The sequence below is a fragment of the Erythrolamprus reginae genome, chromosome 1 (assembly GCF_031021105.1).
Source record: "Erythrolamprus reginae isolate rEryReg1 chromosome 1, rEryReg1.hap1, whole genome shotgun sequence".
Lineage (NCBI taxonomy): Eukaryota > Metazoa > Chordata > Lepidosauria > Squamata > Dipsadidae > Erythrolamprus > Erythrolamprus reginae.
This window is the reverse complement of record NC_091950.1, coordinates 351,996,012-352,013,562: the sequence shown is the minus strand read 5'-3', so window position 1 is coordinate 352,013,562 and position 17,551 is coordinate 351,996,012. Positions and strand designations below refer to the sequence as shown.

At 39.4% G+C, this 17,551-nt stretch overlaps 1 protein-coding gene across 1 annotated transcript in view; it reads left to right on the top strand.

Moving 5' to 3' along the window:
- The window catches only part of MOCS1 (molybdenum cofactor synthesis 1), a 37,651-nt gene extending 20,801 nt beyond the window's left edge, over window positions 1-16,850 (top strand). Inside the window, 5 exon segments of the mRNA XM_070734268.1 lie at window positions 228-338; window positions 2,539-2,570; window positions 2,572-2,651; window positions 3,546-3,593; window positions 12,145-16,850. Of these exon segments, the coding sequence (XP_070590369.1) occupies window positions 228-338; window positions 2,539-2,570; window positions 2,572-2,651; window positions 3,546-3,593; window positions 12,145-13,019 (1,146 nt within the window). The 3' untranslated portion in view covers window positions 13,020-16,850.
- Window positions 16,851-17,551: the final 701 nt, after the last annotated feature.

Sequence of the window (17,551 nt, the reverse complement as noted above, 5' to 3'; positions counted from 1 at the left end):
CCAGGGTAATCTCCATTTTCTCCCTATAAGCTGGGGCTCGGGAGGCAGAGAATAGATGGAGGTGAGACCATTCAGAGGTAGCATTTACCGATTCTCCAAACTACTCAAAATTTCTGCTACATGTTCCCAGAATTGGTCAGAACCTGCTAAATCCTACCTTTGAACTGATGTGATTAACTTAATTGGCTTTTCTTTCCCATTTTGCTCATATGTTTGGCTTTTAACAGGCATACAAGGTCCCACATTTCCAAGGGCAAGTTAGCTTCATCACTTCCATGTCTGAGCATTTCTGTGGATCCTGCAATCGGCTAAGGATCACAGCTGATGGGAATTTGAAGGTAACTCTATTGCTTTCTCTGTTTGATCATGGAATGAAGTATCCAGGAAAATGGAGGCCTTCGCTGCTTTCAAGCAAAGGTTAACACCTGTCTTTCTGGAATGCTTTAATTTGGATTCCCATATTAAGGAAAGGGGTACAACTTGGTAAATGATTATGGATAATGATAAATATGATTATTTATTTGACATGAATGGAACTCATAAAAATGGGCATTGCATTCAGAACAGCTTTAAATCCTCTTGAATAAATACTGTTCTGTCGGGCTCTCTGGTAGAATCCTCCCAAAAATTCACAGGTACAAATTTCAGACACATACACGTTTGAAAATTCAAAACAATGTTCTTTATAATGAAAATTCACTTAAACTAAGCCCTCTTTTGGTATAGCAAAGAGCACTCGTCTCCAAACAAACTGGTAATTTATACAAGTCCCTTATCAGTCCTGTGATACTTAGCTTGCAGCTGTGAGGCAATTCAAAGTCCTTCTTTCACAAAGTGAAACACACTGTGCTCTGGTTTAGTTTCAAAGCAGGGAAAAATCAGCACACAAAAAGTCAGTCAGTAAAGCAGTCATGAAACACAATGATCAGATAATCCTCCACAATGGCCAAACCCACAGGCTGCTATTTATACCACAGCCCCACCCAACCACAGGTGGCCTCATTTTTTTTGATAATAATCTCTCAGTTGTTGTTGCCTATGCATTGCTCTCCGCATGCCTGCCTGTATCATTAACTCTTGTTCTGAATCCAAGGAGGATAATTGATCTCCTTCTGAGCTGTCTGCCCCACTCTCCTCCTCCCTGTCACTCATGTCTTCTAGGTCAGAGGAGCCTTCATCAGCAGATTCTACCGAGGGGGTGGGGGGCAAACCCGGCCTGCAGCATGTGGATGTCTCCCCCACATCCACAGTCCTTGGGGCAGGAGCTGGGCCAGAGCTAACCACAACAAATACACTCTAAACAGAAGTAGTAAAGTATATAACAATTCCTGTTTAGTTTATTATTTGAAGCAAACATATTTTTGCTGTTTCCTAACATTTTGTTTTTCTTCATTTTCTAATACACCGTATTCAAATATGAAAGCTAATGGAAAGTAAATATACTTCAGTCTTTTATTTGAAATTGCCTTGTAAGTGGTAATTGGCAAGGACTATTAAATCAGACATGTGGGGTACAGACCAAGTAGTAAGATGGGAGGAGAGAGCAGGGAGAGAATGATCAATTTTCCTGTCACGTTGAAAGTTGTTATTTGTAATTAGTTCAGACTTGGTGCTTAAAAGTTCCAACTCCCACAATTGGTGACAGCAAGCATTGCATTAATATCTGTTGACACTAACTCAGAGCAAGTTCATTAGTTTAAATGACTTACAGAGCTTCATCTTAATGTCCTTGAAATATTCAAGCCAGTACTTGATGTCATGCTAGGAGAAGTTTGAATTAAAGCACCAACAGGTGGCAACACTTAGTTGATCTTTGCTGATCTCAAAACAACTAAAGCAACATTGGATGTAGTATTTGGACAGGAGGACAATGGAAACCTTGGTGTTGTAGGGTAGACTGAGATGTTTACAAAAATTTACAGGGGAGGGAGAGAAATCAGAAATAAACCACTTCTGTTTTATTACCAAGAAAACCAAAAGGATATGCTTATATAGTTGAAAGAGTCAAGAATCTTGAAGAGCATTCTGAAGCTACATCTGGTCTGAACCGGAAGAAGCCCAACACCTAGTATGGTCAAATATCTCAGAAGGGACCCTCCCTAGGTTTTTTGGGACACTAAAGGTGATGAGGGAGAAATGTACTTCCAAAGTTCTATTCATGTAACGGTTCAATAAGGAGATATAGTTCATCTGGATGCACTTCTTTTCCTGGCACCTTTTATTATTTCTGGTAGTCTGGAATGGATTGGCAGATGACCCAAAGTTGGCCTCTTGACTTTATGGTTATTTTCCATCTTCAGATGGAGTAGGAGTTGCTTGCTTGCCTCTTCAAGATAAGGATATTGCCAGCTGGCATTTTGTATAGCCATTGCCAGCTATTGTAAGTTGTAAAAGTAATTCATTGTTGGAACAACCAATGTTTTATTTTGAAAGATAATCTGGAATGAAAATGTTTTGAGGATTTACTGAACTTTCTGTAGTGCCACACCTGATGGAGAGTGGAGCTATATTTCAGTTCATCATCTATTCTTATTTCAGGTCTGCCTTTTTGGAAATTCAGAAGTGTCCTTACTTACGATGTAATGCCTCTGAAGAGGAGTTGATCCAGATTATTGGGGCAGCTGTGGCCAGAAAAAAGAAACAACATGCAGGTATGCCATTTCGTGGAAGGTTTTTTTTTCTTTCTCCCAGATGCGAAGCCAGAGGTGGACTATGAAGAATAAGCACAATACAGTGCAAAAAGTTGGAATCAAATGTTATGATTCAAGGATTTATAAAATGCTTCCAAATCAAAATTGATCAAACCTAAAACATTCCAGCTCTTGAATTCAAAAACGGATTATTCTAATCTTACTGGCAGAGTTCCAGTACTGTTCCATTTCATCCCCAAAGAGTTCCAGGCTCAAAATAGCATTATTTTGATAGTAAAAGACTGAGCTCAAAACTGGGACACTTGGTAGTAACAGAAAAGATATTTTGTGCTTGAACTATTTAAAAATTTGTGCACCACAATAGTTCTGCTATACTTTATGCTGACGGGAATCAGGAAGTGTTGATTTCTTCTCAAGTTATCCAAATATGATACCCTGTGTTTGTTCAGAGTTCATTTTAGGAGTGTGTATAGGACAGCAAGGAATCACAAACACTGCTCCTGCCAAGTTTGACATGAGGTTGCAGCATTCCTAGGCTGTCTTAAAAAATCTAAATAAAGTTTTGCCCCTAGACACAGAAAAAGTTTCTGCCATTGTTGAACAGCATATGAGTCATTGATTAAGGATCACAATTGGTATTTTATTTTGGGAGTAAGTCCTTCAAATTGTGCTTAGAATGCTGTTTTTCATTTCTCATATGAATTGTTTACATAGTCTTGCTTTCTCTGTTTCCCCATTGGTAAGTACCACTTCAAGAGACAATTGCTTAATACTTAGAGGGCCAACATACAACCATTACCAACATTTTTTATTTTGTATTTTTTGTATTATTTCCATTGATATAAAATCTGGGAGTATTAATACGTTTTGCATGTTCATTTATTTTCTTCTCAGGCATGTTCAACATTTCCCAAATGAAGAACAGGCCAATGATCCTCATTGGTGGGTGACCAATCAGTACGTAAGAAGTACTTAAGTTGTGTAAGATAGTTCACAACCTGTAAACAGAGACTACATATCTTCTAAATAAGAAATAGAAATGTGTGCACATGTTCATATAGATCAAACTAATGCTGGATGTGCATCTTGCTAATGCAGCAATGCGAAAGTTTCTGAACTTCCATTCTCCAGTCTGCAAGTGAGAATTTTATTATGTAGCTGTTCCTTGGGGCTCTGTACTTAAACCCACTTTAAGATCTGGTATATTGCTAGAATTAGAAGGATGCGATATAGATAATTTGGGAAATGGGAACAATTAACTACTAGCATTTCCACAGCATGGGAGAACCATGTGGTAAACCATACATTTGGAGGTTTGCCTGTAATTGAATAAGACATTTGTGGGGGAGAGCAAAGGAAGCGGGATGCAAAGACAGGCTCCTTCCAGCTGGTTTTGGAATGGGAAGTTGGCTGCCTACAGGCAGCTATGTATCTGGGACTTAAATTATGTCTGGGAAGGCCATGCATTCTGCACCTCAGGAAAAGCGACCACTGACTTTTCCTCTGCAAATAGCATAGTCTTTATGACTAGGGTAGAACCAGCTTTGTTGTGATTTACTGGACTATTGCAGGAATATATAGAACAACTCGGGCAGCTTCCCAATTTAATTTGAAGCAGATTACAAAGTTCCATGAAGGTAGCTCTTGTGTGAATCGGTAGGGAGCAGATAGAAGGTCCAAGGTCCAATAAAGGTCTGCATATGAATGCTATGGAAAGAGTAAATTGTCATATTCTCCCTCTCTTATTTTTCTTGAATACTTCAAAATGTCGTCCCCCCGTTAAAATACAGTTTAATCTTAGTGCTTTACTTTGATGTGCTCCTTCACGTAGACTCATTAGCAGTGCGGAAAGGCTTGATGAATTGCAAAAAGAGAAAGGTTGCACTAAAGACTTCTGCAAAACAATGAATATAATCTGAAACAGTGAATAGTCAGTTGGGGGAAAGATCAAAAGCAACATGAGAAAATATTATTTTACTGAAAGAGTAGTAGATCCTTGGAACAAACTTCCAGCAGACGTGGTTGGTAAATCCACAGTAACTGAATTTAAACATGCCTGGGATAAACATATATCCATCCTAAGATAAAATACAGAAAATAGTATAAGGGAAGACTAGATGGACCATGAGGTCTTTTTCTGCCGTCAGTCTTCTATGTCTCTATGTTTCTAATATAGTCTGAAACTAGAATAAGTGTTGACTTACTCCAGTTGCCATTTGTCTTCTTTTGCTTTCATGCAGTCATAAGCTCCTTGTCTGTTTATGGAAACAGTCTTTCCTGCCAAACTTGATGTGGATCTTCCCTGCTTCTCATACACTATATAATAACACATACACTTATATACCCCTTCCCCATGCTTTACAGCCTTCTCTAAGTGTTTTATACTTAGTCCTCATTTTACCGACTTCAGAAGGGTGCAAAGCTGAGTCAACTCATGCCATGAAAGTAGTAATATTCACATTGCAACAGTTTTGCCTTTCATTATATAATAGTTGGAAAGCAAAGCATAGGGACTCCGTTTAACAATGATGTGCTGTTGGGATTACTATACTGCAATTTTAACTCAAAGGCCGTCTTGGCCAGGACTTTGGGGAAATTGAGTCCCAGCATTTTGGGAGAATGCCCAGTTTTGTGTAACCTAAAGTTTACTTCCAGATCTGCAAAGGTAGACAGATTTTTACGTAATGTGTTACAAAGTGTCTGTGGCAGGTATCAAATGTCTCTAATGGAAAAGGTGGGGGACTTTGGATGTGCAAAGAGAAGCCGATAGAGAGGGGGAAGCATGTCATAAATTGACTTCAGCAGCCAGAAATGCTATGCAGGAATTCTGTGTTCCTCTTCAAAGTACTCCTTTGTGAATGTAACTGAAAACTACACACTATCTTAGATGTCAGTAGAGTCGATTAAAAACATATTCTGATATACAGTAATAGGGATACATAACATCCACAACAACCCGGCATCTATAAAGGCTCAAAATTAAATAATATCTTTTTGAGTTAAATTAAAATGATTATAAAATCTACAAGCTGTCCAAATCTCATGGTGATTCAGGTTTTCACTTGAAAACTTGGATATGAGATTATCAAAACATGAAAATCAGAGAGAAAGGGAGAAAGATCAAGACTCAGCCCCCCTGATAGTAATAATGTGATTTTGTACAAAGGCTGTCAAGATTGTTAACTTCCTATTGTAGGAGGATCGGCCTTATCTGAATAAGCTCATTTCTAAGGAAATAAGAACTTTTTTTCTATTATATAGCTCTAGTTCTTCTCCACCGTTAATATCACTTATGTGAACTTTTCACGGAAGAGTTAAACAGATACATGATGATTTGTGTGTGCTGGTGCACTCTCACTTCTAGCATTAAGATTGCCTAGTTAAGAATCAAAGTGGAAATGTAAGTTGTCAGCATTCAAGATTAATTTAGGATTTGTTCCTTTCAATTGGTGGTTAGAGCTGGGAGAGAAAGAAGTCCCCAAAGCTTGTGTGGAATTTGTTGCCAGGTACCTCTGGAACAGCGAGCTATAAACATTCACAGTTTGAAAGTAGACTTGCTGAATTCTAATCTGTCAAAGAAGATCATGTTCTCTGATGGGCACCACAGTGTTGAGCTGGGCAGGGAGAAAAAGTGACATGCAGGGCACATACTTGATACACTACAATAATTTCAGACAAATGGTCTTAGCTGTCTTTGATCGGGGTCGGCCAGTGATGGCAACCCTTTTTCTTCTTGCATGCCAGAAATGGAAGTGTGCTCTGTCTATCTCTCATCCATTCATGGCTCTGGTTTCTCTTTGGGGATGCAGGAGCACACAACACCCCACACACGTGTCACTCTTCGCATGCATCCCCATGCACTCCCCCCCCCCCCATTGGACTGTTTTTCACCCACAAGACTCCCTTGAAGCCTCTGAAGTGCAAAAAACGGTTCAACAAGCAAACCAGAAGTTCAGAAAAACAAACATCTGATTTTTGTACTTTGGAAGCTTCAGAGAAGCTCCTGAAGCCTCCGGAGGGTGAAAACGGTCTTCCCCAAGGCCAAAAATTAGCTGGCCAGCTTGCACATTTATTTATTTATTTATTTATTTATTTATTTATTTACTTACTTACTTACTTACTTACTTACTTACTTACTTACTTACTTACTTACTTACTTACTTACTTACTTACTTACTTACTTACTTGATTTGTATGCCGCCCCTCTCCGCAGACTCGGGGTGGCTAACAACAGCAATAAAAACAGCATGTAACAATCCAGTACTAAAACAACTAAAAAACCCTTATTACAAAACCAAATATGCATACAAACATACCATGCATAAAATTGTAAGGGCCTAGGGGGAAAGACTATCTCAGTTCCCCCATGCCTGGCGGCAGAGGTGGGTTTTAAGAAGCTTACGAAAGGCAAGGAGGGTGGGAGCAATTCTAATCTCTGGGGGGAGTTGGTTCCAGAGGGCCGGGGCCCCCACAGAGAAGGCTCTTCCCCTGGGTCCTGCCAAACGACATTGTTTAGTTGATGGAACCCGGAGAAGGCCCACTCTGTGGGATCTTATCGGTCGCTGAGATTCGTGCAGCATGCGCACTGAAGCTGACATAGGGCAACGCTTCACCTGTCTTCAGATATGGCTCCGCATGCCACAGGTTCACCAGCACGGGTAAATTAATGTGTCCCCTCTGCCTTAGTTCCGGCAATTTAAAGTTGTAAGAAAGGCTCCTGCATCCCCCAAAAAGAAAGCAGAGCCATGAATAGACAGAGCGTACCTATGTTTCTGGAGAAGAAAGAGCTTCTGCTGCATCATAAACAATTCCTGATACCCTAAAGAAATCCTCTGAAAAATATGGCAGATAGATGCATTGAGCAGCATTGTTTCTTTCTTAGTCTCTTATCTATTAGAAATAAAATGCAATTGCTATTCTCCCCACCCCTGAAAAAGTCTCTCCGGAGACTAGGGGCAGCTAACAGCAATAATAAGACAGCGTATAACAATAATCCAATACTAAAAACAATTAAAACCCATTATAATAAAAAACCAAACATACATACAGACATACTATGCATAAAATTGTAAAGGCCTAGGGGGAAAGGGTATCTCAATCCCCCCACCCCTGAAAAAGTCTTCCTGCAAACTAAAAGAGATGGGGCGAGGCACCAAAACTTTGTAAAGATACATATCATTAGAGAGAGATTTGGCTACTTCTTCCCATCTCACTTTCGTTTTTCCTGTCCTGTATCTAAAAAGCATGCCTTTCATTGTGGGTTTTTTAAAAATCGCCTCTTAACTTGGTCCTTGGCACCAGCCTCTGGCACGGCCATAGCCAAGGGATTAATGAGTAGGAGCTGATTCCCAGGAGGCTTGGAACTGAAATTGACCCAAATAAAAGATAACACAGATCAAGGAAGGAATACAAGCTCTTGGCAGCGCCAGGCCAAGCGTGACAGGACTCTTGTTAACATGGCCAGAGCTGGCAGTTATAGAGAACTGCTTTTAGCTACAGGGTTGGAGAATGGGAAATCTCCAGAGATACTTCACCAGAAGAGCCATGCATTCCTCCTCCCGTAACAGAATACCGTATGAAACTAGACTTACAATCCTAGGCCTAGAAAGCTTAGAACTAAGACTCCTTAAACATGATCTAAGTATTGCCCACAAGATTATATGCTGCAATGTCCTGCCTGTTAACGGCTACTTCAGCTTCAACCACAACAACACAAGAGCACATAACAGATTCAAGCTCAATATTAACCGCTCCAAACTTGACTGTAAAAAATACGACTTTAGTAATAGAGTTGTTGAAGCGTGGAACTCATTACCGGACTCCATAGTATCATCCCCTAACCCCCAACATTTTACCCTTAGATTGTCCACAGTTGACCTCTCCAGATTCCTAAGAGGTCAGTAAGGGGCGTGCATAAGTGCACTAGAATGCCTTCCGACCCCTGTCCTATTGTCTCCTATATCCCATATATCTTCTCTTCTATCCCTATATCCTTCTTCTATTCTCTCTTTGATTATTTTATCCTATATTCTCTCTTCTATTCTTTCTCTAATTCTATTTCCTTGAAGGTGTCCTCTATTACCTTCATTGCGTATTATTGTGTATTGGACAAAATAAATAAAATACAGTAAATAGTTACTGTATTTTAGAGTATAAGACGCACTTTAGTTTTTGGGGAGGAAAATAGGGAGAAAATCTGCCTACCAGATATAGAGCCAGGCTGGTGCGGTACTTAGAGTGCAGCACTGCAGGCTTCTTCAACTAACTGCTAGCTGTAGTTCAGCAGTTCAAATCTCACCACCGGCTCAAGGTTGACTCAGCCTTCCATCCTTCCGAGGTGGTTAAAATAAGGACCCAGATTGTTGGGAGCAATATGCTGATTCTTTAAGCCACTTAGAGAGGGCTATAAAAGCACTATATAAATCTAAATGCTATTGCTATTTGCTATTCACCTGGACAGTAGGACAGGGACAATAGGCACAGTGGTGCACTTGTGGATGCCCCTTACAGACCTCTTAGAACCGGGGTGCGTCAGCTTCAGCACATTATTTTATCCCCTGATTACGGCTGGAAAACTCCTTTGGAGAGAGTAGCAATGAAAAAACTGCAAGCGGGAAGATCGTTAGCACCTTAGTAGAGCTGGAAAAATGTTTTGAAAAAGCTACGTTCAGAGTATAAGACACACTCAAATTTTCAGCCTCTTTTAGTGGGGGGGAAGATGTGTCTTATACTCCAAAAAATAAGGAAACACTGGAAATTTTGGCTGTACCTTACAACCAGGAGACCACTTCTCGGAGTAGGTGTACTGTAAAAGATTACAGTGTCAGAGTAAACATTGCTGCCCAGGTAGTCTTCAACTTACAACAGTCCATTGAGTGACCATTCAAAGTTACCATGGAACTGAAAAATATAACTTATGACCATTTTTGCAGCATCCCTACGATCATGTGTGATCAAAATTCGGAGGCTTGGCAACCGGTTCATATTTATTACGGCTGCTGTGTCCTAGAGTCATGTGACCACCTTTTGTGACTTTTTGACAGGCAAAGTCAAGATTCATTTAACAATCAGGTTACTAAACTTATCTGCAGTTATTCACTTAACGGCTATGGCAAAAAAGGTCATAAAGTGGGGCAAAACTCACTTAACAAATGTCTCACTTAACAACAGAAATTTTGGGCTCAATTGCAGTCATAAGTCGAGGACTATCTATAGGTATTTCATATGCAATTGAATGAAATACGGTTTTGTTCCTTATTATATGACCTCCTCCTACACTTCCAAAGGAGGTCAGGAATAGAGTTGTTTGTTTGTGTGGACCTCAGTGAAGGGGATAAATGTAAGTGAAACATCTCTGAACAGGTTACTATTTTAAGCTTCTGTTTATGGAAGGCAATCTGTTCAACTGTTAAGTAAATCCTTATACTGGTAAGTGTCCTAATATTTAGCTAAAATATTCTTTTTGAATTCCCATTATTCATAACACTGTCCTCAGGAACAGTATGGTAGTATACGTTTGCCATAATTTCAGCTATTTGAAAGCTGTTCTCATGTTTCCCTTAATTTTCTGCTCGCCAAAATAAACATCTGCCCTTTTCAGCCATTCTTTTTTTGTCATTTCCTGTTGGATAATATCTGGGCATACTTTTAGAATTTCTATAACCCATAGCTTTAAAATTCTAGGCGCTTTTGTGCAAGTGATTTTTAGTGGGGGGGAGATTCTGTGGCCATTAATGATTTAAGTTGTTTTCTAGGGGTGTACAGAAATATTTCAAATTAGAAACACTCCATTGTTGTGAATTTAAAGTGGCTTGTTCCAATTATCCAGGATTCAAAATACTTCCATAATGTACTGAATAATCTATCTTGAATTTGAAGCAGGTGGTTTTAAATTGAAATACTCTGCACGCCCTCTACTGCTTTCTAATTTATTATAAGACAACTCAGACAGATGGATTTTCCTACTTCCAATTTAAAGGACAAGTTAAGACAGCTCTAGATTATTGCGAAAGGGATTTTGCGGGATAGTATCTGAATTACCATATTTTTCAGAGTATAAGATGCGCGCGCACACACACGCACACGCCAAAAGAAGGTGAAAATTTGCTTGCATCTTATACAGCAAAGGTAGCCAGAAACGCGAGGCAGAGAGGAGTTGATGTTCTCTGGCAATCCCTGCAGCCTGGAACAGCTGATTGGAGGTATTCCAGGAAGCCCATCCACCCGCCAATCAGCTGCTCGTGCTGAATCAGGCTGCAATAATGTGCTAAAGCTGACCTGGCTATTTGCTGCAAACACAGAGTTTGCAGCAGCAATCACATCCAGAAAGCACACACAAGTAACTGATTCAGCAGGATTCAATAACTTCCCTATATATAATATAACAGATGAAGTAAATATACAATACCAAAAGCAGAATTTCCAACCTGCAAAACACAAGCAGAGGAGAAGAGTTTCAGTTTTAGTTTTCAGCAACAGACTAGTTTATAGCTCAGCACAATCTCAGAACTGCATAGCTAAGCCACACCCAGGCTCCTTGCTGCCTCCTTCCTTGTTGCTCACACAGCAAATACTCAGTTTCTCTCACACACTGATAGGACTCTAGCCAGATGAATACCTATGGATATGGGTAGACAGAGACAGATTTGTTTTTTCTTATTTTCCTTCTCAAAAACTAAGATGCATCTTTTACTCTGGAGCTTCTGAAAAATACAGTATATTCTCCATCAGCAAGAGATTCCATTTTTCATGGACAGATAGGAAAACACTTATCCCTCAAATTTTGGTGGGATTTGTGTGTGTGTGTGTGTGGTTTACTATTTTATAGATAGTAGTTTTGTTGTGTGTCACCTACAGACTTGTTTAGGATCAACAGCCATACAAATTTTAAAATAAATAAATAAAATGTCACCACAATGTATGAGTGAGTTCTGTCTAGTACTTTTCAATAAGATAAGCAGCAAGCTTTTTAGAATGGCTTCAGAAGCCCTAATTCCATAAAGAAATATAGCAGTATCTGTGTATGTCCTGTCTTTGATTGCTTATACGGTTTGACGTTCTGGATAGATGGAATTCTGGAACTGGATGTCTGCCACATTTGGCAGTTATCATTGGATTTCTAAACTGAACACATCCATTGCCAACTTGGCCTTTCATTTTCCTTGGATTATTCCCATGCTGTGTATACAAATTGTGTTTAAAGTACCCAAGTTTTTTTTTCAAATACAGATTGCCATGTAGTATGGAGAGTTGTTATTCAAGAATCAGCGCCAAGTCCTATCCAAGCCCAGAACTAACATAGTCCTTTGAATTGTAGGCAGCTACTTTCTAGCAATTGATAAGAAGGCTGGAAAATTTAAGAAAAGATTCCTTATTCAGAAGGGTATTTTTAGAAGGTTTATTTTTCTCTCTGTGCTTTACTGCATAAAATCAACAGTAGTTTTTCTCTTCTAACATTGACTTTTATTGCTTTTCTCTCCCCACCCCACCCCAGGGGCAACATCAAGGTCATTTCCACTTTTCCAAGATGCCCCGCAGGACCAAGTAAATTTGAAAAATTGGGGCCTCCGACAAGGCCACTGCCTGACTCTGAAAGAAAGTTTACTCAAACAGATGGGGGAAAAGTTTAAAACAAATATGTTTACAGGACACCATGCTTTGCCAGGATCTTACTCAGCACGACAGCTTGCATCAAGGATTTCACAAGCTCGGTTCAGTAGCAGTTGCTTTCTTCAGAAGACTTTGAGATGCAGCTTGAATGACAAGTGCCTTTGGACAGGAACTCCTTTCCCCAAACAGGCTTCCCATGTGACTAGAGACATTCGTTCCAGGATGGTAAGCCAAGCAGAGAAGGGTTGGAGATCTCTTTCAACTGCCAAATGTCTTGGTGCCTCCGATTGTTTAACCCACATTGACCGAGAAGGCCGGGTGTCCATGGTAGATGTTGGAGGGAAGCCAGACACAGAAAGGATTGCGGTGGCTTGTGCTGTGGTCTATCTGGGTGAAAAGGTATTTAACTTGGTGCAACAGAACCAAATTAAAAAAGGCGATGTGCTGGCAGTGGCCCAGATAGCTGGAATCCAGGGAGCCAAGCTAACAAGCCAGCTCATTCCACTGTGCCATAATGTCCCATTGAATCTGGTTGAGGTTACTCTGAGTCTAAATGCAGAAAAACATACCGTTACCATTCAGGCTCTGTGCCGCACCCATGGAAAAACTGGGGTGGAGATGGAAGCTTTGACAGCTGTCAGTCTTGCTGCTTTGACAGTGTATGATATGTGCAAAGCAGTGAGCCATGACATAACAATCGAAGATGTAAAACTTCTCAGCAAGCAAGGTGGCCAGAGGGGTGACTTTAAGCGAGGCTGACTAAAAGTTTTTTATTCAAGAGATCAACATGCTTTATCCTTGGAATACAATATTAACAGCAGCATCTCCAGTACTAGTAACCAAAATTCTGACCATTAACTTTACTAAATCATAATCTCTTGTTTCTCTTGTTTCGGCTAATAACGTAAGCTTAGGGCTACTCATTTACCTGTCTTCTTTCATTTAGCAACCAACCTTTTTGTCTACAAATTCTAAGTTCTCCCACTGCTTTGACTTGCAGTACTTCTAAGGATACATGTGTTTAGTCCTTTATTTCTCATTTCATGTAAAGTTCTGGTCTTCCATCTCCTTTTAATTGCACTAAAATATTCCCCCAGTAGGATTTAAGCATGAATCTTCCGTTTGAGAATATTCAGATCCAGAATTCTCAAATGAATTATGATTTTAGTATCACATATCCAAACAGTGGAGAATATAAACCCTTGAGTTGCCTGGATCACTCCCAACTAGACCAAATGTGATTTTGAATAGTAGTTTAGTTTCAATTTGTTTTTCAAAATGGAAGGTGAATTATTTGTTGGTTAGGTATAGTTACAAACTAATCTGTATACAGTTAAAAATACTGTATGAATTTCTCTTTAATCTGGATGAAAAAGTTGGTAATTCTACCACTTCTACCTTTTTTCTCCTGAAGTTCTTCCTTCAGTCTCCTCAAAACACAAAGATGCCCCCATCTCCTCGAAAAGAGATGGTCTTGGGTAAAACTCTCTTCTGCATATGTGCAGAAGCCTATACCCAAGAGAAAATGCGCCCTGGGTATGTCTAAACCTGACTGGCATGAAGGGATGGAAAACTGAATGTCAGACTTGATGCCTTCCTTTCATAACACAATAAATAAATAAATAACCAACCAACCAATTAACCCTAAACCCCTAGATCTTTTTCCCTCAGGTGCCGGAAGAGCGTGTGCTTGTGCTATTATGCATGTGTGAGTGCCCACACCCATAATTCAATGCCTGGGGAGGATGAAAACAGCTACCCCCCCCCCCCCGAGGCCCTCTGGGGGCCGGAAATGGCCTCTTTTCCCAATTTCTGATGGGCCCAGTAGGCTCTTGTTTCACCCTCCTCAGACTTCAAAAGCTTCCCTGGAGCCGGAGAAGGGTAAAAACACCCTCCCCCATCCCACCGGACGCTCTCTGGAAGCCAAAAACGCCCTCCCAGAACCTCTGTGTGAGTCAAAAATCAGCTGGCCTGCATGCTGGAGCCGAACCAGGGCAACATCTCGCATGCCAGCAGATATGGCTCTGTGTGCCACCTGTGGCACCTGTGCATAGGTTCGCCATTACTGCCCTAGATGTTCAAGCTCATTATAGTCCTCATGTTAATATTGAAGTGGGTGTAATTCTTTGTAAGTGAGGCACTGGGACTGAAACAAGTAGGACAATGTATCCTACGTTTCTGGCTACATATGCATTCTTGTTATTTATTTATTACATTTTCTAGTCTGTTTTTCCCTGGCCTAGGAAATTTTTAGATGCAAGAGCCTTTAGACAAAAACAAAATATTTTAATTCCAAACATTGTTGCTTTACAACTCATTAATAGCACTTTAAATGAAAGTAGTATCTTTTCCTGCTCTTCTACAGGTTTAGGAGGATACAGTTTGAGGCTCATTTTGCTAACACGCCTCCCACTGTATGTACTCCACATGCGTTTGCATAGCAAATGCTCCTTCAAGTAGGCCGAAAAGGAAAGGTTTTATTCGACTCAATTAGAGTTTGTGCAGAAGACAATCAGAGTATTATCATTTCACATAATAATACTCAGAAGTCAGTTTCAAGGAGAGAATAATTTTGATTCTCTGAATGAAAGACAAAAGGAATAATAATATAGTGAAATAACAGTGGCACCAAGAGACATTTCTGCCCAATCCCATGAATTTCTCAGATTAAATGACCTTTAGGTTTACATTGATTTTTCAAACAAGTGTTTTCATGTAACTTCTAAGGGAGCAAATAATGATCAATCATTGTTTGTGCTCGCCAATAATTTGTTATAAGGTGTTTTAAGCAAAAGCAGTTTTGAAGCCAATAAAATGCTGCATATGAGGTGATATTTGGAACACAACCATTTTAGCTAGATGTGATAAAACCTGGTCTATGCATGAACAGACTGGGTAAAATTGCTTGTTTTTCTATAATATTTTGCACTTTGATGGAAGTCCAAAAAATCATCAAAAAGAAGTGCCTACATTTTGCTATTGTGCTTAAAGGATGAATGAAATGTGATTCTTTTTCTACATTTATTTTTAGTTAATCAGAATAATGATCACAATTTCCTGGAATTGAGGGAAATGATTTATGAACATAAATAGGCCCCGAGTGGCATTCACCACTCTAGCCTGTTCTTCATTGCTTCGGCTGGGATAAAAACATTGGTTCTTTATCTAGGATAGAACGTTTTTGGGAGAATTCTCCTGCTTGGAATATGGCTATCATATAAACCCAAGGGCAGACTGAAAAATTTGTCTGCTTGAGAGAGAGGGGGTTCTTCCCAGTCTACCAAAGATACATAAGAGGAAAATCAAAACGTCACAACTTTTGAATTATTATTATTATTTATTAGATTTGTATGCCGCCCCTCTCCGAGGACTCGGAGCGGCTCGCAACAAAATACAATGTCACAAATCCAATATATTAAAAACACAATAAAAACCCATTAAAAATAAAACTCTGATAGACCATACACAATTCTACCATAGCCTTAGCATAGCCTAGGGGCAACTCAGTTACCCCATGCCTTATCTTTAAATAGTCCCATATATAAGCATAGTTGCTTTTCCCCATTTTTTCCCCTTAATAAATCTAAACCAAGATGAAGGGATTTTTAACCACAGCCAATTAAGTTGGCACTTCAGCAGTAATCTCAAGATCAATAATTGGTTCCCCATCAGCTGATGTAAAATTGAGAAACATGGTATTTCCATAAAGCTGTGAAGATGGGACCATCATTACGTATCTAATATCATGAAAAGAAAGTCTGCTTCACTTATTCACCAGAATAATATCTAGATAGGAAAAATGACTTAATCCCAAATGCACTGGTTGCCTTCTTTCTGATTATTAAAAAGCTTTGTAAGATTTCTGTGGTTGGAGCAATTCAGAAACCATGATGGACATTAGTTCAGTTCCATTTGATATTTCTGAAAGGTCTTTAAAAAAACTCCCCACTTTTCTTTTTAATTCCAAAAAACATAGTTAAGCCATTGGTTATGTCTCCCCCCAACCTTCCGCCAGTTTCTTGATTTAAAAATCATCAACGGAGGACATAGGCTGAGGACAGCCATTTAAAACGAATACGTTTCTGTGGGCGAAATGCCAAACTTTTCTTGCCTTTTGATTTTTAGATTGTCTTGCAAATGCCTTACAAAAGACAACAAACTTTAGGGAAGAATCTCCCAAGTTTGGGGAAAAGGAGAATGAGGCTCATGGGGCTGGAAATGGACAACTTTGTAGAATGCATTTTATTTTTTCCTGCATTTAGACTTCTCACACTATTTCCAAACAAAAATAGTTCCTCCCTCCAATTGTTTATGTAAGTCATAAGCTACTGTTTGCACCAAATAGTATTCACTGATTAAATTCTTCTTATTGCACCAAATAGTATTCTTCGATTAAATTGTCCTTGTATAAGGTTATCTGTTGTAAAACATAATGTCAGTTGAAGTACTTAGTAAGAGCAATAGTTCAAGTTTATACTTGAAAAGAGGGCTTTAATCACAGGCTGATTGCTGTGGTCACTCCTTGTTTCTTCAATTGCAGGGGTTAGTTACATGACGCCATTTAATGGAGACTACTGACCAACATACTTTTTTTTTTAAAAAAATGACTATAATTTGAAAAATACATATGCTTGTGTGATATCTCACAATATTTTGGCTAGTTGAAATATTTTGTTTTAAAATTGATTTAATATATATACTCTGGCTCCTAGGTCAAATTGTGATGTGTTACTTCAGCCTGAAAAGATTGTTGGCGCTATTTCTTGATGTCTCTTTAGAGTTGTTCCATTTAATGTATGTTTCTGTGCCTCTGGGTAATTTTAGCTATAAGACTTTAGCTTTAGTCCAAATGTGACTGTGATTTCTTTTTGTTCAATTTGTTCACCCATTCTGAGTGAGAACAGAAAACAGAAAATAATAATAATAATTTATTAGATTTGTATGCTGCCCCTCTCCTGAGACTCAGGGCGGCTCACAACAACAATAAGCAATGTGGTACAAATCCAATAATTAAAACTATAATTAAAAACCCACTATCATTAAAAACAGTCAACACTATCCAATCATAACCACACATAAATCTTACTAGCCAAAGGGGATACTGTATATCAATTATACCATGCCTGGTGACACAGATAGGTCTTCAAAGTCTTGCGGAAGGCGAGGAGGATGGGGGCAATTCGAATCTCCGGAGGTAGTTGATTCCAGAGGGCCGGGCCACCACAGAGAAGGCTCTTCCCCTGGGTCCTGCCAAACTACATTGTTTAGTCAACAGGACCCCGAGAAGGCCA